Below are 23,916 nucleotides of genomic sequence, written 5' to 3' on the forward strand. Positions count from 1 at the left end.
CGCGAACGTTCAAATATTCAGACGAGACAACTGGATTGAGCTTCAAACACTGCATGTGTTATTACCATAAATCTATATTAATTCAACTACAAACTTTGACTTCAGTGAGGAGTCAACTCATACTGGTTTAAAGGCTCCTATAGAAGAACATCTACCAGTTCCTGTTCACATATGCATATTTTTGACGAGTGATACTTACAGATAAAAACCTTTCGATTTAGGAAACAGCTACATGATTAATCAGATATTTGTTATGGACTTATTATCTTATTACCAGACTGACATTTTTATCTCTTATTACTCTGATCTTTTATGGATTTTATCCTGCTTAAATATTTATTCATGTTGGTTTTTTTTTTTACAAGCTGCTTTGTACAAATTATCCCAAGAGGTGTTAATAAAGTTGTTTAAATTTGAATTTGAAAACGCAGAGCATCCTCATTGCCCAGTTTCAACCAAAAGGTTCCATGGAGCCTTATTCTTCAGGTCTACCTCACATCCACAATCAGTCATTATAAAAAAAAAACTATACAAAACAATGGATGGTATGACAGCTCCCCAAAAAGTGAAGCCAAAACATCTTCATGGTAAAGCTTGCCTTTCCAACATTAACAGATGGGACAGAAGTCAAACAAAAATACATTTTAAATTAACTTTGAATTATTTTTCTGCAAACATCGTATTTGCCAATATAGTTTAGAGTTTTAAGTCATTCCACTAATGCATATGAATTTTTCGGGGAAGTTCAGTTTTAGTCATTTATCGGTTAAATGTGTGTCACTCTGCAGGATAAATGCTAGGGAGACTATTCAGCTCAATTTAAGAAAACTGCTTTTGGACGATCTGCTTTTTCTGTCCGAGCTGCAGAAAAGTGGAACTCAATTCTGAAATCATGGCTGAAGGTAAACCAGTCATGTGATCAATGATTTAACCTTTGTATCAGTCTTATAGATACACGTGTTAATGTGACATACTGTTGTGAAGTTTTGTTTTGTTTTTAGTTGTTTGAACATTGTCTTTTGGATTGTTTGTATTCTTAGATCTTCCTACCCAGTAACCACAGATGTAAATTAGCTCCTTTAGCTAACTCTAGCATAGCAGTTGTGTTGAGCATGCTCCCTGTTAACCCTCCTGTTATGTTCTTTTTTCTGGAACAGCAATAATGTTCCTGGGTCAATTTGACCCGGGGCATATTCAATTATACAAAAGTGTCAGAACCCCAAAAAAATCCAAATGCAAATTTTTTTAAATCTAATTTTTAACTCCATTACTAACCATTTAAATCAAGGTTTAATCCATTGGTGTTCTTTAATTCTCACAGATCATGGTTCCATAAGGATAACTCACTTGTTTTTCATTCAAATCAATGTTAAAACTTTTTTTTTTAATGTACATTGGAAAGCCCTAAATATAAATACAATAGTTTCACATGACATAGATTTTGTTTATTTTATTTTACATTATTATTTTTTTATGTATTGATGTTGAAAATTTACACACGACACCTCTTCTGTCACATGCTACCCAGATTTTTATGCTGCATTTAGCTGGTTTGGAAGGCATATATTGCCTAAAAAAACTTTAAAAGGGTCAATTTGACCCGCAACATAACAGGAGGGTTAAATAAACGAATAAACTAAAGCTAAAGGCTGTGTAACAAGATGATTGGCAGCTCTGTTGACGAATGAGTCTCTTGCAGAGTACAGCAGAGTGGGGGAGCATAATGGACACCATGGCTTTGTTAGCCGATCTCTTCTGCACAAACTTGAGCTCAAATGCATGCTATGGTTGCAATATTTTGGCTTCACTTTTGTAGACACAATGAAGGCGAAGATGTGCTGTCCATCTTAATTTTAAAGTCAAAAGTTAAAACACAACATCAATAAAAGCAAATATCAGTTTAAAAAGAATAGATATTCAAAACACAACACAAAAGCCACAATAAATAAAAGGAAAATAAAATGTCAGGATGTCTCGCTCAACTGGTATTGAAAGCCAACGCAAAGAGGTGTGTTTGAAGCGAAGATTTGAAACCCTGGATGGTCTGTGCAGTCCTGATATTTAGAGGCAGACTGTTCCACAGTGTGGGAGCAGACACCACAAAGACTCTGTCACCTCTACTTTTTATGTGCAGGTAATTTTACGTTGATTATAATTAAGAAACTTTACATTTTTCTACAAAACTGATGAGAAACAGTCACGCTGATCTCTATACCACCCATACTGAGCTTTTTATAAAAAACATCTTCATACCTGTCACTTCATTTAAGCTCCTCTCACTAATTGAAACTCCATTTCACATGCACTCATGCTTTACTGAGCACTTCCTCGACTGTATGCTTAGTATCTGCTGCCAAAATATGTGCCACCGGGCTGCAGACTCTCGTGCTAAATGTCAAAGGTAAACCATCGTACAAGTGGAGCACTTCAGCAGAGCTTATGGCCACCGCCTCCAGCCATGCATGAGGTCTATTAAAGCAGGACTGCCGTATACTGTATAATATACTGTAAAGCTGCATGCCTCTGTCATGTGTAATGGCTGTGACCAATTTCCAGAGCAGAATTTATGCCTGAGTCTGAGGTGAACCCTGCATGAAGAAATAAGGACATAAAAGTGTGTTTATTTCAAGTCAGGAAGAGGTGTAACACACAGGGTCGTAATGTTTCTGCACAATGTGGGAGCTTATTTTTATTCTTATAATGAAAGTAATATGACTGTCTAACTCAGGGCGGATAATTTAAACATTTTGTGTAAGCTCAAACTGTTTGAGTGAAAGTAAATTCATGATTAAGTCTGTTTTATTGAATCACAGCTTCATTCAAGCACAAGAAAAATCTGTATTTTTAATCAAACATTGAATAAAAACTAATAAAATACTAACATCTCTCCTGACTGCTTACCCCGTTCACACTTCTGCTGCCGTTAGTGAACAAACGGATTAAATGTAATTTTATTCATAATGCTAATGCATTTCTAGAGGCCATAAATAGGATGAAAGTAAACATAGAAAGCTCTCGGTGCATCGCTCATTCTAGTATTAATGAAAGGGCTGCAGCATACAAGGGTCTGTCATAAGTGGGGAAAATAGGATTGAGTGCCGTGAGCTCCATTCAACAAAATTCAGATTTATTTATGAATCTGATGTGTGAATATGTTTGTTTGCAGTGAACTTGCGCTGAAATGTGACGACTGTTGGAGGAAGGAGGAGGATGAAGAGGACTCTGACCTCCAACTTAAGTGGTAAGCAGCATCTTGTCCCTATAAGCATGCACCACACTGCAGACCTGGTTCTGCTTTTGCTGTAAAGGAACGTACAGTATGTCTTTGTGGAGTTCTTCTGAGGTGATAAAATCACACAGTTATTAATCTATATTTACAGATTCTTAGTAAAAAATGTAGAAGCTGGACTCAAGGGTTCTGGTAGTCTAGGGCTGCACAGAATATCAACATTTTAACTGAGTCCTTTAAATCTCACCTTAATTACTTATTATCTAGTTCAATTTTAGTCTATTTCAAAAGTCATATTTTGTCTTATTTTAAATTATTTATAGACATATATGTAATTTACTCACTTTATTTTTAATATGTATTTTTTATTTTTGGATTATTTATTTAGATGTTAATCTGGTTTGATCATTTTATTCCCGTTATTTTCATGGCTAATACCTCAGAATTTAATATTGTATTCTGTTTTAATTTTAGTGTAGCATCTTATTTTATTTTACTTGTTTAATCTTTTAGTGTTTTTTTCTAATCTATTTTATTTTGTTAAGTTTGATTCCATATCTTGAGATTAAACATTTTATTTTATTTTACTTTATTTATTTTTTATTGTTTTAATTGTATTATTTTTAGGGGGGTCTTGAATGTATTTTTTATTTTTAATATATAATTATAATAAATATTTTGTATCTATTCTATTTTATTATTGCTATTTTTATTTTTATGTGCAGCACTTTGTGTTACAATTTTGTTTTATGAAAAGTGCTTTACAAATGATATCTGATTGATTTTTTGATTGATCTTTGTCAATAGAATCCTCCATGCAAATGCAGCTGACAATCTGTTCTCCATCAAAACTTCAGCTTGAGTGACAAATCTGCTCAATCAGTGACAATTAGAGGTTAGACTTCCTGACTCCCTGGAAGGCATGGGAAATGATCGATCTGACTTCTATTTTGTAAAACAAAAACATTTTAAAAGCTGTTCTTTTTTCCTCTTAAGGACAGTTTTAGCAAATCTGCATCATGACGTTATCTGAACGCCAACCCTCGGCTTCACCAGAATTACTTAAAAGTTTACATCCTCTCCTAAATACATATATTGCAAGAAAATACAAAACTAAATGCTGCAGAGTTCTGCACTTTATTTTGCCTGGAGTGCAAAAGTGTCTGAGGATGAAGAGTAATTAACCAGGTCTCCTTCTGCCCAAAACATCATTATGCTGCTCATCATCATCATCATTATCATCATCACTGTCTTGTGGCCTAAAAAGAGAGAGCCAAAAGAAACTGGCCAGCACTCACATGAACCACTTAACTCATGCTGGGATCAAAAGCTGCTTTCACATGTTCCTCGGATGCTTCTAAACCGCCAACTTGGTCGACATTCTAAAGCTTTAGTGTGTTCACACGGTTAGTGTTAAGGTAACTACAAGAATTACTACTCGGTCATGTGAGAAAGTATTACGCTTTGTCTGCCATGTTTCAGGAGTGCACGGACAGACTGTGGTTGTGATTCCTTACGATACGTTGGGGGGTTAGTAAGCATGTCAATCAATTCCACCAGATCTGTGTCCGGTCTATCTCCGATCCGTCAAGGCATTGGATCTGATAGGTTTCTATTCTAGTCAATGTGTTAACTTCCACTGGATCCGCTATGTTGCGTTCCGGCTGCGTCTCTGATCCGGCCGGTGAAGAATAATCCTTCTGCCAGATGCCTGAGAACGACGTGTCAATCTCAAAAGAGCAGATGGAGCAAGGTTTGTCTAGTGGAAGTCCAACATTACTGTCTCTCAACCCGGGACTTCTGACAGATCAGTGTCCGGTCAGTCTACAATTTGCTGCAGTCCGGCTCCGTGCTCTCAAACTGTGAACAACCACCGGCTGCGTTTTCAGAACTCAGCACGGAGCAGGACTGCCGGACAGCTGAAGTCATGTGACTGAGGTTTTCCTGTGGTAGTACTGTGGTAGTACTGAATCAAGGATTCTCCTCCTCTCCTCACCCATGTTGTCTTTATGGTCCTCTGAAAACCTCTGACCTGTTGACTCTAGGCCTGGCTCCGCTCATCATGACGGTTTGTTGTTGTAGTTAAGTGGAATATGATCTGGTGATAACACAGAGTGTTTTATTCTGAAAATTAAGCAAATGTTTTCATTTTCTTTTGGTGCCTGGCTTCCTGTCCTGCTCCATCTGCTCTGTTGAGATTGATGCGTCGTGCTCCGGCATCCGGCAGAAGTCTTGCGTATCTGATCCAGTGACGGATCGGAGACAGATCTGGTGGAATTTGGCCGTTAATGTTCTTAAACCATCTCATTTTCATGCTGACTTTCTCTGACATCCCTTAAATAATTTAAGAAAACCTTAATCCCTCTTATTGTCAGGATGATTATTAAAAACTCTCCCTCTGCTGTTTCGTCTCGGTACAGTTCCTCATCTTTGTTAATATCAGACTCTAGGAAGGACATACGGCGAGGTTACCGCTCTGGACTCATCTAGCTCACTGGTGCATGACTCAGTCCTAAACAGAACAGCTGGTGGTCTGAAGAGCCCGAGGTAGAGCCCCGGGGTGTGAGATGACCAGCCCACTCATTTACCGGCAGCTTACACAGGGGACAGTGAACAGCGGGGCTCTGGGAGCAGGAGATGAAGCTGGCTCCTGTTCAGATTCTGGTCCCCTGCAGGAGCCAAAGAACAGGGCTGTGCCAAGTAGCATCATAATGGCAGATGTTCCATTCGACACGTGAGGGTCTGGAAAGCTGTAAACACTGGACATGAGCTCGTAAATCTATCAATCTCAATGCGCCTCCTTCAGAGTGATCGCACATCATCCAGCAGGGTTTGGATGAATCAAACATTAACACAGAGGCTGGAGATTTCTCCTCTCACAGCGACAGGACTTCAAACTGCTCCTCTCATGACGTTAAGGTTACACGATCCGTCACATTTGCCATGACGGCACGGCTCCCCAGAGATGCACAGCGCCGGCTCCTCGCTCAAGTCAGTGGTGTGAGTCTGGAGCTCTTTTTCTTGCAAGGCTGCTGCTCTGCACTCTCCTCCGCCACAAGGGAAGGTGTTTAAATGAAGTGCTGGTCCTCCCCTGCTGTACTCCTTTAGTTCCAGATGAAGTCTGGAGTCATTCCATAGCACTTTGCAAGTCCAACATGCTTCATTAAGAGACAATTTTATCAAAAAATACAATTTGCAGCCTCATTGTGCTTTCAAAATACACCCAGAGTTTCAGAGCTGTGAGGCACTAAAATAGTTCACACACTTCCCAAGAGACTTTGCAGAAGAGGCAAAAGGAGTGTTCAAGGCCTCACTGCTTTTGGTCTAATTGATAAAAAAAGTAAAGTTAAAGAGTTGTGGGGATTTATGCTAGACATACGAGCTGGGGAAAGAGGATTTTTATAGGTGGTTACTAGGGATGTAAATTTCAACTGTTTTTCTTGATCGATATTTGGAAACGTTAACGATCAATTAGCGATTAATCATTTTTTTTAAAGTTAAAGTTTTCATGTCAAAAACAATGCCAAATGTGTTTTTTCATCTGAATCAAATTTTCCTTCACGACACAATGTATATAACTTGACAGTACTGAGTAGCTACGGATCGTATTGAGGTGTTCAAATTGTTAAACACGCTGAATATCAACGTGTGGAGCAGGCTCATAATCTCAGTGGACATACAGTCATAAAAGTGAAGGCTAAGACTTCAACAAGGGAACTGAACAGAAACAAATTTCAGACTCACAATGTCCTGTTTTCTGTCTACTTGTTATTAGTGAGAAAAATAAGCATATGAACGTGGTCAGGTGTCAGCTAGAAGCGCAACTGGGTCATAATCAGTCCGGCTTCGGAGAGAAAAAGCGCTGGTGGAGACCTGTCACTCAGCCGCAGTTCCCAGCTGAGCGTCTCCACTAGGGATGGGCACTGAATTCGGTACTTTGACAGGTACCAACCGAATTCCGTCGGTACTACCAGGTACCGATTCACGTAACATCAGACTGTACCATGTTTCGGTACCTAAACGCATCATTGTGACTGTGAGGGAGTGGGAGAGTGTGGGATTTTCCACACTTTAGCCCTGTAATAAAGTTCGAGACTGCTTGGGTGGACGTCTCTGCTCTCTGCTCTCTGCATCTGTGCGAGAGCGCACCAAACGGAGCCTGCAGCTGACGGGCGCACACACTCACCGCAAGGCAGAGCAGCAGGAGGATTAAGTTGAGATGGACTCTCTCGCTCTGACTACCTGCCCTGTTTATAACCGTATCCTGTGTGCGTGAATGCCCAACAAGTAAGTTGTGTGTCCTGTTATTATAAAGAGACGGAGAACTGACTTTTTCCCGTCTGCAGGCATTCACGTGTGTTCATTGATAAACTCCCGAAAGAGCAATTAGACGCCACGAGCATGTGTCAGCTAATATATCCAATCACCTATATAATCCTGTTTCTGTTAATTTCATGTTAAATAAAATAAATATTTTAAATTAAAAAAAAAGAGATTTTATTATTTAACAAATTAACATTTATTACCGCACAAACACACACAAAAGTACCGAAAATTGGTACCGTTGAGTATTGGAACCGATTCCCAGGTATCGGGTATCGGTACCGTATTGGTTCAAATGTGAAAGGTACCCATCCCTAGTCTCCGCTGTGTGCAACACCTTTAGTCAGCTGATTCACATCGAAACATGCTTTAAACTTAAAACACCTCCCTGATAGCTGAACGAAATATGAGACCACATGATGTTTGTTCCACGTGATAGAAAATCAAAACTAAAAAATGTGTTTGAGTAAGTTCTTAACAATCAATTAATCATTACTCGTTAAATTGGTTAACATTTTGAACACCTCAATACGATCCTTAGTTATTCGATACCATCAATTATAAACATTGTGATGTGAAGGAAAATTAGATTCAGGGGAAAAAACGCATTTGACATTGTTTTTGACATGGAAAACGTTTACATTATTTATTTATTTTTGATTAATCAATTATTGATCATTAACGTTTCCAAAGATCGATTAAGAAAAACACTTGAAATTTACATCCCTAGCTGTGAGTAAGAAAGCAATAAAAGTAGGCTGGTGTCAGAAGAACCCTCCCACCATTAAACTACTTAAAAACATTCTTAACTCTGTTCGCAGTATGGAAAAAATGACTTTTGCTCTTCGCCTTCAGAAGGAGAGGGGGGATAAACTGTGGGAAAAATAAGATTGCTATACCCACAAAGTTGTAATAGTTTTTAATTTATCCATTCTAAACCACTCTCACTCTCACTTGTTTGCAACTTTTCCAAAAATAAGGGATCACTGAGTTTAAGAAACAGAGACTCAGTCTGGAGAAGAAAAGAAATGAGGCGACGCAGCGTAAAGAAACACAAGGAACCCTCTGACACACGCAGGAGTGTCATTAGATCCCCAAAGGCATTTCACTGAAAGCTTATTATTTAATGTTATAATTAAAGCCCAGGAATGTGACCCCAGGTTATGATCCACCCTCTACATTTTATGCATTTACATAAAAATAATAAAGACTTCCAATTAGTCTCTGCACCTCAAAGGTGCCAACGAGACTGCGCCTAACTGGGTCATGAACTCATGTAATCGGTATAAATTCTCCAAATTCAGAAGTGGAGCAACATGCTCTGCTGCCCTTTAGAAACCAAAACAATCTGAATGCATTTATTTATCCTGTTGAGTTTTCATGTTTTTTCCTCCTATGATCCACTCATCAGTTTGAACTTCTTTGTTGAATCCTCTGTGATGTGCCGCCATCATTCTGACACCCCTGAACTTGAATCCTGGTTTGATTATTGCACAAATTATCCGCACAACACCACCACAGAAAATCAGACTGAATGGTGTGTTCCTTTTGTCCTATTTGCAAATGTTCAGGGATCAAATGTGTGTGACTCACAGCTCATCTTTTAGAAATGGGAGCCAAACAGCGCTCTGTACCGACAGCTTAGAACAAAGCCCTCCTTTTTTATCGCTGAATCTCCTGAACTGAACCTTCACTGAACCGCCACTATGCCAGGGCAAACGATAGCACAGAGAAGCTACACAGAGAGGTCTCAACTCTGCTCCTGAGACTCCAGTTAAGTTCCTTGATTCAGTCTGATTAGGCGATGAACTGCGTTTTATAAATATCGGAGAGCTATTTCCTTATTTGCACTCATTCAGACATGAACACAAGCTTCAGCGGGTTCTCTGATCTCCAGCTTCTGCAGCTTCTGCACACATGTAACTATCACTACAGATCCTGGATCACAGGCATCATTTTCAGGTATGTTTCTCTTCCTGGAAGTCCAGAAAAAGAAAAACTAGAACGCTGCTTTTGCTCCGTAGTTCAGGGAGCACAGGCTGAGCCTCTGTTTGGTCTGCAGGACAGAGCTGCTCTTTACTCGTCCTGAAGGGTCACGCTGAAAACTGACGACTGGGAGCAAAAGCAACCAGGGCACGACTCAGAGACTGGTTCAAAGGTTGATAATAATGCTCGGCGATATTAAAAATGATGTTATCACAATAAAATATTTCATATCAGTCGATATTGATAATTGTCACGACAAATATCGAATCAGACTTTCATTTAATTGTAAAGTCAGGTTTTTGCTCCTGAGTGAAAGTTGAAGACACCAGACAGTTTGTTATTTTGTATCTGGATTTAGTTTTCTGATAAGCTTCTTGAATCCATAATTTGTGACGGTGCTAATAGGAAGCAGAACTTTAATGTAAGATGAGATTTTTGAGGTTTTAGTTTGTAGATACTTATTTTTCTCAGGTTGAGCTTATTTGGATAATTTTGTCTAATGTTGGGTGGCCACGAGCGTTTAAGGCTCACTAGAACCCCTTTGCTTTGTAGTTGTTGGGGGGTGTAATTACATGTTTATTTATATTGAATTTCTATCAAACATTTGTAATTTATATCAAGAAAAAATATATCACGATATTTATTGCTATCGAATTATTGCCTAGCCCTACTTTTAACTAGTTATCATTTAAACTGTAGTCTATATTATTGTCTAATGTCATCTTGTACATCAGGTTAATATTTAATGTTTCAGGTTTGTAGTTCCAGAAAGTAAAGCTGATTCTGATGTTTTAAAAATGTTCATCTGACTGATTATTACATTTGTTCATAAATTACATGTTTGTCAGAGTGCTCTTGGATTTTGTTCTTATCTACAAAGAAAACTTTGGTGAATCTCAGAATCTTCTTAAAAACTTCATTCTTGGGTTTTAAGAAAAAATGTATTAATAGAAACGGAAAAAAGGCTCATCTTATTTTTTTTAATCCTCACTTTTTTATCCTAACAAGTAAAAATCCAGGAAAAAACTTAAACAAAAACAAAATAGTTAAATGTTTTGGTTCAACTCTCCAGTGATGAAAGTCTGGTTATATTTAAGCTCCAGAACAACGTCCACAGAGCGTAATCTCAGACGTTGATGTGCTGCTGCGACTTAGTTTGTCTGCATGTTGGAGCGTCTGCAGGATTGATTTTGAAACATCAAAAGCCCCCTGTGGCTCCTCTTCATTGAAACCAACATGGAGGTCCTTCAGGGGGAGAGACTGTCTATGTTTTTATGTTTTTATGTTTTTATGTTTTCAACATCAGGATCATTGTCAAATCTGTAACTCCAACGCAAACATCGCTGTGACAGCATCCGATGTTTCTATGACGGTTCTGGCACACGTTGCTTATCTGTGCTTAATGCTTGTTTACTTCACGGTCTCCAAGGGGCGGCTTATTTAGAAAATCACCTCAGCCATGTGTACCAGTGTGTGTCTTAAAAACAAAAATAAAAAGTCCCCAGTGTGAGCTGTATTTGCATCCTTGACACCTCCATGTGACACAGGTTTTCCCCGAGCGCCCGGCGGCTCTCGTCACCCTCAGCCTCATCATGGGTGTCAAGCTTGGGATTTTCTATTCAGAGATTTCCCTCCAGAGGAGAAAAAAAAAGCTCTGTGGGCAAAAAAAAAGACCATAGCAATAAACACAACAGCGTGCCGGGTTCTCTACCATGCATAATGAATAATGGTAACCACAAACAGTCACTCTGCTGGAGGGGAGACTGATTAGAGCTGTGTGTGTAGTAAACTGTGTTTTATATGGCTCAGGTCAACATAAAGCTCTCTCATAGACGTTAGAGAGAAAGTCACCCTTTAATCGTTAATAGCAACCTCCTATTCCCACATGTCAGCAGTGATGAGACCCCAGACACGTCTGAAGATAAAAACATCTCTGCACCCTTGCTCTGATGGAAACCTCTGCTCCCAGTGGAGGAAAACCCCATGTGACTTCCCTCTGATTACCTCTTGTGGCAGTTTCTTCTATCACTGATGTTTTAACGAAAGATCAAAGTTAATGCTTCTTCTCTTCTCATGGAAACAACTACAAGAGACCAAGCGACACCGCTGTGCAAGCTACCAGCTAATGAAACCGTCGCCAGCATCAAAAATGACTCAGACGCTGCAGAACATGAGGGATACTGGAGCAGAGACTACCATGTAACCTATTAGCTCCCATTAAATGATGACAGCTAGCTTAAATGGTGGTTAAAAAAGATGAAAACAAATTTATTCAAATTATTGATAGTTCAAATAACTGTTGTCAGGTGGTGTACCACATTACAACTAAGAGATTGTAAAAAAAAAAAAGGAAAAATAAAATTTTAAGATGAGATAATAATCACATGAACTATTCGATTATTTATTTCCAAACAATTATTTGAATATTCGAAAATCCAGACTCATTCTCTTTTTTTATTCATTTATTATTTATGATCGTCTACTGTTTTATTTTTTGGGAGGGTTTTTTTACTACTAGGGTTGAGTACCGTTTCAATCTTATCCATTCCAGTACCATTATTTTTGGAGAGTGAAAAAAGGATAAATTCACAAGAACAAAAGTTTGCCGGCTTTATCGTTTGGACATTTAGGATCTCAGAGTGAACTTCCAACTGTGACTTTTTCTTTCTCCCTTTATTAAAAATGTCTCTTATCAGGAAAGATCAAGAGAATTTTACAAACCATAATTATTTGAATAAATGAGAGAAAGATATAACAAAAGAACATAAGAATATGAACTAGGCAATGATTTTCTGAAAATTTGAATATTTTCTCATTTTAAAAGTAAAAATTTTCGGCGTTTTTACCGGTGCCTGGTTGTAATAAGGTATTCCTGCCAGACGGTGGCTATAGAGTGTCCTTAAGCTGTTTGCTAACTGCATTAGCAAACAGGAGAAGAATGCTAACTGCATTGAATAGCAGAATTAGAAAACATTAGCGACTGTCACAGTGATTTTCTCCGTTTCTGACTCTCACACTGAGAAATACCCTAATACTTTACAAATGACGTAAAGTTATGCCGACACAGCAGGTCCTAGCAGGTGAGAAAAACTGTCTGTGGACTGCAGAGTTCCCCTTAAGGTTCAGCCCTGAAAGACTTGTCTCTGTTAGGAACCAAAAAGCACATTCCATATCAAATCTGAGAAAATTCGAACCAAAACGGAACCGGTTTTCTGTACCCAAGCCTACAGGTGAAAGATTAGTCACTAAACACAAAGTGTAAAGGTAAGCTATTATTGCTTTTCAACAGTTATTGTTATATAAATTGTAGCCTATCTTGTTGCCTTATGTTAGTTTGATCATCCAATGTGTCATACTTGTAGGTCGACTCACCTGGCCATTAAAGCTGACTCTAATGCGATTCTGATATATTTCAAACTATCACCAAAGTACTTATTTTATAAACATAATTTACCATTCAGCATTTTGGACCAAATATTGCTAATTAAAGTAAAAGTTGAGTACATTTAATTCAAAATCTCATATTCATAAATGTATTTTAATGATATAAAGGTGCTAAATGAAGGAAAACATTATATCTAGTAGTTGTGCACCAGCATGTCAGCACTCTAACGTGCGTAGGAGTGTTCCTGGGTGCTCTTTATTTTTGTTCTGAGAGGTTTTAAAAACAAATTGCTACTTGAGAACTGTGGGTGAATGAAGTCCAGAGAGAGAGAAAGAGAGAAAGAGAGAGAGAGATAATTTTACCCACTCTCATGAATCATTCCTTATTCACAGATTTGCCTTTTTAGCTTTTTTTCTGACTCTAAATTCAATAAGTAGAAAGTTGTCACACATCCTCTTAAACAGGAAACACATAGCAGGCATAGATCATCCATACCTGGCCAAATGTTCACATCTGTTTGTTTTTAAGACACATACAGATGTTATATCAGTATACTCAGATACGGAAAGACAAAAAAGGTAGGGATGTCCCGATCCAAATCTCAACTATCGGATTGGAGCCGATCTGGGCATTTTTTTAATTGGTCGGTGATCGGCATTTGAACCAATGATCTCATCCGATCATTTTCATCCGCTGTCACTGAACACAGTTTGTAGACACATTACAGAAAAAAGCGCAACCACGTGGCTAGCCGCAGCTGCCGTTCCCTATACTGGCATGCCACTCTGTAGCTAGTGGCCTGCCACCAGGCGTGTTTCCATCCCGCTGTCACTCCCAGTATTTACGTCTCACAGCCGGATGCTGAAGTTGTGAATCACGCACTGTCTAGTGAGAGTTGCATACAGCACAGTCTTGAATTTAAGTGTGCTGTAATGCATGCAGACCAGTTTGCAGGGTCTCATACAGCAGAGCTTGTAAACAGATTATGAGTTTTACAACAATGCTAGCTGGATTACGTTGAATGGAATAAACACAAGACATATTTTAGTCATTTTTTAATTACTTATTTTTGTTAAAGGAAAAACAAACAACTATTGCAACTATTATCTAGGCAAACACACGTATCAGATCGGGACTTGGTATCGTCAAACATTCAATATTAAAAAAGCTGATCAGGACATCTCTAATAAAAGGATGGATGGATTACACCCCCTGACTCCTCCCTCAAGTCCCACAGCTCCTCTCCTCTCTCACTCATGATTTCACTACATGGCTGGTGAAGGATGCTCTTCATGCTTTCATGCTCTCTCACACAGACGAACAGATTTCATTGTTTTGATGATTTCTTGTTGTTAGTCCTCTTTTCTAATCCCTAAACACACAATGACGTCCATCCTTAAACTTCATGCTGTTATTCTGCAGTTCCTCTCCAGGCTTGAGAGGGAAGACATCCTTAATCCCCCCCCTGTAAACGATTCAGGCCAAGAGTTGATTGAAAACTAGAAAAAAACATGCTTCATACCAGTCTCTTATGCTAGCCGGAGGCTTTTCACACAACTCAGAAAACAGCAAACATGGAGCTGAGGAAGGCTTCCAGGAGGCTCGCAGACTGCCTCGACTCTGACTCGAATGCCTGCAAAGAGTTTGACTCATACTTCAGGTCAAGACGGCTGTCAGACATTCTCATTTACCAAATGTAACAAAGAGAGCTGGAGGATCCACAATCAAGCTCATTTACGGGTTTCATACACACAATCTGTCACGGCCCAAGCAAAACAAAACACTTTTGTCATTTTCCTCCACAATAGAGATGCAAAGTAAAAGAAAGACAGGGAAAGTGAGGCTAAACTGCTACACACACACAAACACACACAGCCTAATCTCCCTCACATCTCATTAGCCGTTCTCTCTGAAGATGTATACAGGCTGGCAAGAGACTTATTTCCAATTTGGCAGAGCCAAGAGCATCTTAATGGGCTCTGAAAAAAAAAGGCCCTGCTGAATTTTTATATGGATATTTTTTTCTAGGCTGCAGCTTTCAGAGCAGTATTCCCACACTTTCTCTAAAGGTCTCATGTCATTCCATTATTTAGAGATTAAACATCTGGCTGCAGAAAACACGTTGAGTATTACCCCCAAATTTATGCTGCGTATCTGCCCCACATGTACAGCGAATTAAAAATACATCAGAGCATGACGACAACGGGCCTTATGAGAGTATCAGAACATGTCACCTGGAGGTTCACCACAGAGTTCCTCAGAGATACTTCAGGGAGTGAAACAAGACGAACGACTCTCACAACTTTATTATTAACTGAATCATCTTGTTAAATGATTTCAAACATTCAACTGAGAATTTCCCAAAACAACTTCAGAGTCGATTAGACGGTATGTCATTTCATTAATCCAACCAGTCTAGAGGTAAGAAGCTATAAAAAAATATCAAATTGGTTTGCAGAGAGTGGCTAACACTACCAGAGCTAGCACCACAAGCCTTCAGTCCTCCTTGCAGGTTAACATCCACATGCATGTGCTGGATATGTAATGTATTGGTAGAAGTATTTATTCAGTCATTATACATAATACCATATATTCACATTACAACCACTTTCAATAAGATCTATCTACGCTAACCTAGCACCAGTGGGAATACTGGCAGAGTAACATCATGTTACAAACGCCACATTGGAAGGATTTCACCTGCTGTGGGTGGGCAGGATACAGGAGAGCAAGACTGAACTAACTTGTGAAGAAGGCCAGCTCAGTCCTGGACCCTGTGGAGGTGGTGGCTGACAGGAGAATTATGGCCAATCTGTCGTCTCTGATGGACATTTTTTCCTATATATATTCTTGTACTGTACACCTTCTTGTTTGCTGCTGTAACTCCATGAATTTCCCTTATCTTATCTTAAAGCAGCAGTAAAGTTAAATAAGTAGATAAATAATTGTAATATCTGCCAAAATCAGCCTGTGTCTTTTATCCCTGATTTAGTATCCCTAATACTGCTATAGGCTTAGACTGCCGGGGGGACTGGCACACCTTTCTGGAGTCCCCAAGTTCCCTTGTCTCGTGGGTTACTCTGGATCTCTGCCGTAGACGTCCTGCTGCTGTGGACGTGCCAGACTCCAGCTGCTACAACTACTACTATCCATCTCACCACTATCATCTCTCTCTCTTCATCTCCCTCTATCCCTCTCTCCAACTCGGTCTCATCAGATGTGTGTCTAACATGAGTCTGGTCCTGATGGGGGTTTCTGCCTGTTAAAGGAAGTTTGTCCTTGCCACTGTAACTTGTTAAATGTTGCAAAGTGCTCTGCTCATGGTGGATCAAGATGAGATCAGACTGAGTCCTGTCTGTAAGATGGGACTGGATCTTATCCTGTCTTGATGTTGGGTCTTTGTTAATAATATAACACAGAGTACGGTCTAGACCTGCTCTGTTTGGAAAGAGTCTTCAGATAACAATTGTTGTGATTTGGGGCTATATAAATAAAGATTGATTGATTACTTTAAATATAACACACATATTCTTGTTGCTGATAGGTAAAAGATGCATATGTAAGCGTATTTGAGATAGACTGTTTTGTGTCACGTTGAATTAAGTTTCTTGTTTTGCTGCTAATTAAAAAATCTGTGTTTTTAATTGTGACATGCTAAAGGCTCACAAACAAACTCTTAAAGAAAACATCAAATGGTTTAAACACATATTTAATATTGTGCAGGGTCCCTTCAAAAATGTAATGCAAAATGAATTAATTAAATTAATATTTTGATACAATATTTAATATTTTTTTGTTTGAATTAAAAACATTTAAAAAAATATTATTTGTATTATTTTTATTATTATTATTTGTATTATTATTATTATTATTATTATTATTATTATTATTATTATTATTATTATTATTTATTTAAAAAGCTGCAGAAAAATCATACATTTATATGCTAACAAGAGTTAAAAGACGGCTCACTTCTGAGAGCAGCAGTCACGTCTGTGTGCACAAATGTTGACAGTATCAGCTGAGCTGTGAATAAAGAACTCACAGGAGTCTTAACATTAATTTAAATACAAAAACAAACAGAACTCTGATACTTTGGTTGCTTTTAGGGCAGTCAGGAAACTGCACGCATCTCCCAACTCAAAAAGTTCAGATCACAGAAACAAACAGTGTCAGGGCGTCAGGAACACTGGAGGAAAAACGATGCTGGATCATTCTACAACTACTAACTGCTCCGTTAAGAGGAATCAAACCACGTTCTTGAAAGTAGCTACCATGAAGCCCAAAGGTAATTGCTATTCTTGTGAAATGAAATATAAGACTCGGGCGCCGCAGTCACAGGAGCGGCAGCACATCAAGTGATTTTGTTTGAAAGCCTTCGCAGGAGCGGAGTCCACCCATGAGAATCACTTGCGCTTTGTGTAAGGAGATGTTGATATTAACGGCAAAGGCTCAGAGCAGGAGCTCGCTTGAAGGGCCTGACTGAGGCATTCAGGAGCCGCTGTGTTTATGAACAAAGGACTGACAATCACGCTGCATTGTGCGGGTGACACTTAAACTAATGCCCGACACATGCACACAGAGGTGATCCTCACAAGCGAGCCGACATCAGGCAGGCTGACACTGACAGTACGGACATGAGAAGGGAGGGAATCACACGCTGAGGTTTAATGAAGCTGTCCACCAGCAAGTTTGGACATTTTTCAGACTCATAAAGTAGAGCATTTCTATCCTACCCACCTGTTCCTTCCACAGAATACTGGCTCTCCTCCAAGAGACGTCCAACTGTAAGAAAACTACTGTAAAGCCTTAAAGACCTCTCTCCCTGGCATCTTCCTCCCACCTCTCCTGTTCTTTAAAACCAGCGGAGGCACTCATGAGTCCTCAGGCACAAAAAAACAGAAAGTAACTCTCTCCAATCAATGAAGTGGGCCGTATATTTGACCTCCATCCCAGTCAGCTAACTCTGTCAATTACATTATGTCTGCATCAGTGCCAAACAGTTCTCTCAAACGCAGCATTAAACTGAGTATGATGACAATCTGCCGAGCACAGCAGCCGCTATGACAGAAGTGTTACACTGCTGAGCATGCATTGCATCTCCTCATGGCACAGGCACACGTGTTAATGTGGTCGTCTGTGAGACAGCGGGGGATTCTCAACTCAACGTTTCCGCCTTCACTGGAGATAAATTATTCAAGTTATTATTAGCCCAGACAACCTGTCACTCAGGAAAACCTACAGGGGGAGTTAGACACGACGTAATCCTACACAACTTTACAGATTTACATGAAAACATGATTGTATAACTTAAGTTATCTAACAATAATAAAGCTCAAATGTGATTACTTCATTGGCGTCTTCTAACTTCTCTTCTTTGATCACCTTTCTAATCCTTTCTTCTAAAATGTTAAAGTTCAAGTGAGAGGTGTTGCACTGGTTCTGAATCAGGCTTTAATTAACAGAGAGGCCTCTTTAAGAACTGTAAAAGCAAACATGTCCATCAGCAACAACTTTTACAATTTCTATGCAAGGATTTTTTTAATACCTGCAACGAGCGCAAAGGGGGGTAGGTGTGGGATGAAGAGATTTAATTTTTACCCAACAATAGGGATGTAAATTTAAAGTATTTTCCGTGGTCGATCTTTGTAAATGTTAATGATCAATAGATTAATCATTAACAAAAACAATGCCAAATGCCTTTTTTCCCCTGAAATAAATGTTCCTTCACCACACAATGTATGTAACTGACGGTATTAAATAGTTACAGATCGTATTGAGGTGTTCAAAATGTGAAACACGCTGAGTCTCAACGTGTGGAGCAGGCTCATAATCTCCACAGACATACACTCATAAAAGTGAAGGCTCAGACTTCAACAAGGGAACTGGATGGAAACATATTTTAGACTCACAGTGTCCAGTTTTCTGTCTCCTCGTTCTTATTGAGAAAATAATCTTATTGAGCATGTGAACGCAGTCTGGTATCAGCCAGGAGCGCAACTGGGTCATAATCAGTCCAGCAGCGGAGAAAAAAAGCGCTTGTTGAGACCTGTCACTCAGCCGCAGCCCCCAGCGGAGTGACTCCGCTGTGCGCAACACCCTTAAGGCTGATTTATACTTCTGCGTCTCCCCTACGCCGCAGGGGCTGACGCGGACATGAGCCCTGCATACTTGTGCGTCGATGTGTCTGTGTCGCGCAGCAATTCTCCGCCGAAACGCCTGAGGGCAGTGTGGTCTCTCTGATAGCCGGCCGCCTGCTTCCGGTCCCGCTACGATCTCTGTTTACTTTTCCACAGAGTTTCAGAGCATGTTATGTTAATCTACAGCTGATACATGTTGCTGTTTATCATACAGACATGATTACATGAAGAATAGAGAGGAGGGAATGAAATACACGGCCGATGTGCGGCCGATGTCCGGGATCCCAGAAGTGTTGTAAATGCGGGAAAGACAAAGCCGCCAAGCGGACCAATCACAGAGCTTGCGGTCCGCGTCGGCTCTACGGGGAGTTACATTTTGGAGGAGGTGCACGTCAGCTACGTGCGTAGGCCTCGGCGTAGGTACGGGAGCTACGTGGACCCCCAGCGTAGGGTACGCCGTTGATTCAACGCAGAAGTATAAATCAGCCTTTAGTCAGCTGATTCACATCAAAACATGCTTTAAACATAAAACACCTCCCTGATAGCTGAACGAAATATGAGACCACATGACGTTTGATCCACGTGAAAATCAAAACAAAAAAATGTGTTCGAGTAAGTGCTTCACAATCAATTAATTGATCATGGAAATAAAGTCTGATTGATTGATCGAGAGCTGCAGGGAGTTACTGAGTGCTGTGTTTACTGTCGCTGAAGTCAGGTTTACGGCACCTGACAGGCATTCAGTTTAGCTTATGCGTCTAGCAATCCAGATGTTTCATGAAGGAATCAGAACGGATCCCTAATAACTAAAAACTGGTCTGGTTTTAGAGGGGTGTAGCTTTTTGAGAATGAGGACTAGCTCATTTTTTGTTCAGTTTTTCTACCCTCAGCCCTTCTTGTCAAAGTCAGATCCTTCAGCCGATACTTATCCAACAGATTATAGCGATATGTGTGTTTCTAAGTTTTTTAAAGCTGCAGATTTTCTTGTCTTTTTAAACTGAACATCTGTCTATGATTCTTTTAATAGAATACAGTAATTCATGTAGTTTAGTAAGTGTCAGTGATTGAGGGCTGCAGACTGAAACACAGGAGGCTCTAGCCCTTAGAAGAATACAAATGCAGCTAATGGATGTGTGAATATTCTAACTAAATAAGTTGTCACTAGAATGAAAAGAAAGAAAGTCTAATGAATAAAAAGCTGTGACTTCTATCTTTAAAAAAATAATTACTTGAATTATTAAACAGTTTTTTTGATGTATGTGGAATTAGAGTTGTATCATTAGCTCCATATGTAAAAACATCTGCACAAACATATCCGGGATTGTCACCTCTTCAATAATTCAGCCGGGCTCGTCAGTCGCAGAGAGCTGTCACAATAATTAGCTTAAGCTAATGGGGGCTCATGACCTGCGGTGGCCTCCTCTGCAGGAGCGTTACGCACAAGTGTGTGTTCTGCATCTGGTGGCACAGCAGTGGCATGACGTAGCAACCGATGGAGGGATGAGTGTTAACGCCGCTCATGCAGCTTATCTCACGTTTGTATTTGCATAGCTAATTAGGCATAATTGAGTGCCTTCCACAATCCCATCTCCTGAGGCCTACATCTAACTTCTGTTGTGTTTATGCAGAGGTTATTTGGAGACAACAAAATCCAATTACACGTAGTGAGCAGGCGGTACATGACTGGTAATAAGGATCTGATCACAGCTCTTGAACTATAATGCGGCTAACAGACCTCTGTGCGTTTCTTTAAATGTTGAGCTCCGAGGAGAAAGCCTAAATCCTCTGTGTGTTCACAGAAATGTATTTTAAATCATTCTGAAACTGTTATCAGACTTGATACGAGCTCTTGTTGTAAATGGAAACCGTCCAGGACTTCAGGGAAGAGGAGGCCAACAAAAACTGCATGACTGACTCCAATAAGAGCAGCACATAAAAAGAGAGTCCAGTCCAGGATTCAGTATCACATTTAAATATAATCCAAACCATGTGAATCGTGTTGGGTGTGCGAATGCATGAATCAGCTGACTCTCAGTTTCTTCATTCATTGAAATCCCTGCAACACTAGAACAAATGAAGAGCTACTTCAAGTGCTTGGATCTTCTTTACAAAGCGGCGTTCATCTCAAAACATCTCTTTGAGACGAAAACGAGAGAGGAAGCCATGTCTGTCGTGCCTCCTGTGTTCTGTCACATCAAAAACTGGGAGGGAGGAAAGTAGAGCAGCTGAATGTATTACTGCCTTTAAAAGAGTATCCTGTAATAAAGTGTTTAAGGGAGAGGAATAAAAGTCTGCACATTAATTATTCTAACCACAGAGTCTTTCATTTTTAGGAGCTGAAAATATTGTCTTTGGAGTTGTTGGTAAACTGAATATAGAGCAGGCTAAGTTTGGTATCAAAGTTTTCTTTTTGTGACTTATTTTAGAAGAACCGACGTCAGATGTGCCGTCTCCAAAATGAGCCAAATGTAGAATTTTAATCTGGTTTAAGCATTTGACACACTTCACAGAAAGACAAGTGTTAACTCAGTAACTTAACTATCAAACTCTCATTCAGCTCAAACCCCGTCGAAGCAAATAAGGCGTCTCTATGACCATTACCGCCTGACACTGCCCATTACCAGTCCAGTATCTCTATTTGGTGTGTGAGAGGCAATGGAGGGATTAACTTCAGGCCTCTCTGCTCTCCCCTCTTCCATCTCGTGAAGCGCACTATGTTTACTGACTAATCTGCTTCCCCTGCTTTGACCAGAAATGTGATTACCACCACACAAGAGATAATAAAACCCCATATCTCTGCTCTACCAAAGAGCATGAATTAAAACCTAAGCTGTAGCCTTGAGGAATATCGAAAATATATTACAACACACACAAAAAAAGGAACCCAGAGTAAGAGGAGTGTTGGTGCTGAGTGCATATACAGCCCCCTACTGGTAAACATTATTTACTATTTAGCCAAATACACACCAACTCCATGATGTGCTGTTGAATGCCTGCAACAGGTATGCAGCCGCTTTAGGAACATGTCTTCTGGTTCCACTGAGCTCTCAGTGCCGGCTTTTAATCTGCTCTCTTTAGAAGTGATCGGGTCACTGCGAGGAGAGTGCATCCTGAGGTCTCTTTTATGAGTCCTGGGCTGTCAGATAAAGGTGTTAAATGGGTTATGTACCGATTTCTGAACTGTGGGTGCAGCCCAGGAACCTTTTCTTGAGGTGAGGGGTTATGTATTGAGGTCTGATGTTTAGTTTAATGAGATTTAATACATTTAAACTTTTATCTCACACTGGATGGGGTTTGCACAGACTCTTAAAGAGCGGCTGTGTTTGCACAGGTAGGTTATTTCAGATGGATGAAGTCTGGATGAGTTATGAGTGACAGCTGATTCAGTATGAGAGGGCATCATAGTGACCTTAACAAAGCAAACATCTTAAGTAGTCTACTTTACTGCAATGACGTCTTTAAGTTTCATAAATCAGAATAAACCTCCTGCAGGAGGATTTAATTCAAGCATTTAAAGAAAAGTGTGAGCATTTTGTAGTATACGTATTTTGATCACCCTCAGCTCAACTCAATCCGGATCCTCAGATAAACCTGGAGGACGGGATGTTAGTCATTCTGTTGACATACTTCATTCAGTTCCTGCGTGATGACCATCACTGAAAGGTAAGATGTAAGGGGGGACACAGGACATGACACGTGATGAGAAGGGGTTCAAACGCACCTGATATTTCCTGATGAGGCACATTGACGAGGCTGAATCCTTTAACGTTATAAGCCTGCCTAACCTCGCTACAGCTCCGCGCTTTGCTTTCTCCAGCAGATGACAGGGACAGCAGCACCGACAGAGTACATAAAGCGACCTGCAGTCTCCACATCGCACACATCAGTGAAATCCTCGGTGGTGTTGCACGGGGAAATACTCCGGGAGAATAAAAAGACAAATCCAAAAGGGAGCTGGTAGAAAGCTGTGAGCAAGATGTCAGATGTCCATGAGAAGAAAAATAAATTAAAAAAAACGCTCCTCACTTTAGATTCTGGTACGTCCACCTCATTGCGTAAAGACTCGTATCGTCCCCTCGAGAAGAAGAAAAAAAAAAGATCCCCCCTTCTTGAAGAAATCCGTGTGTTGCTACCTGGTGCTCTCTGTGCCAACAACTTCTCCCGGACACACACTCACACACGCACAGCAGCAACAGCAGCAGCAGCAGGAGCCCGTGTGTGTTCGCGGCAGTGTGAGGAAAGCCAAATGCAGCCGAGACACACGCTGCACAGCGAGCAGAGCGCACAAGGGCAGGGCCAAACATGGAGTGGAGAGGCTGCGACTTCAGCTGCACGCATCCAGGGGCGCACGCTGTCCTCCGCCTATATGCATCCTCCTTTAGCAATGCGCACAGCAGCACGAGTGTGTGGACACATGTTGGATGGAGGATGGAGGAGGCGCGGGGAGGTGGAGGTGGTGTAGGCGGAAGAGACCTACAGTACACATCGAAACGCGTTATTGTCTTTCCTGCAACAACCTCTGTTTCATAAAAACAACAACCTATGGAGTCACAAACAAAGGCTGCAAACTGACCTAGAACATATGAGGCTCTTTGGCACACGCATAAATAATTTAACGTGGAAGTTGCCCCAAAATCAAACATAATTTGTGCAATTTTATCCACCAATTATGTCCTACTTTTGCCTATTTAGAGTTGTTTTGTACTTAAATCCATAATTTCTAGGTCAGATCTCTGCTCGCTTCAGATCTGTGAAATTACCTTCCTCCTAATAGCCTCTTTTTGCCTTTTGTTGCCTAAATTGCGAAGCCTTTCAAAAATGTTCCTGTGCACAAAAGCACACAGGGGCAGAGC

The 23,916-nt window shown here is 40.1% G+C and overlaps 1 protein-coding gene across 2 annotated transcripts in view; it reads right to left on the reverse strand.

The window, feature by feature from the left end:
* The window catches only part of gpc6a (glypican 6a), a 215,409-nt gene extending 191,938 nt beyond the window's left edge, over nucleotides 1-23,471 (reverse strand). For both annotated transcript variants that reach the window (XM_034680812.1, XM_034680810.1), the window contains exon 1: nucleotides 22,785-23,471. In XM_034680812.1, the coding sequence (XP_034536703.1) occupies nucleotides 22,785-22,947 (163 nt within the window). In that variant the 5' untranslated portion in view covers nucleotides 22,948-23,471. The remainder of the gene's footprint in view (nucleotides 1-22,784) is intronic.
* Nucleotides 23,472-23,916: the final 445 nt, after the last annotated feature.

Source organism: Notolabrus celidotus, chromosome 3 (assembly GCF_009762535.1).
Source record: "Notolabrus celidotus isolate fNotCel1 chromosome 3, fNotCel1.pri, whole genome shotgun sequence".
Taxonomy (NCBI): domain Eukaryota; kingdom Metazoa; phylum Chordata; class Actinopteri; order Labriformes; family Labridae; genus Notolabrus; species Notolabrus celidotus.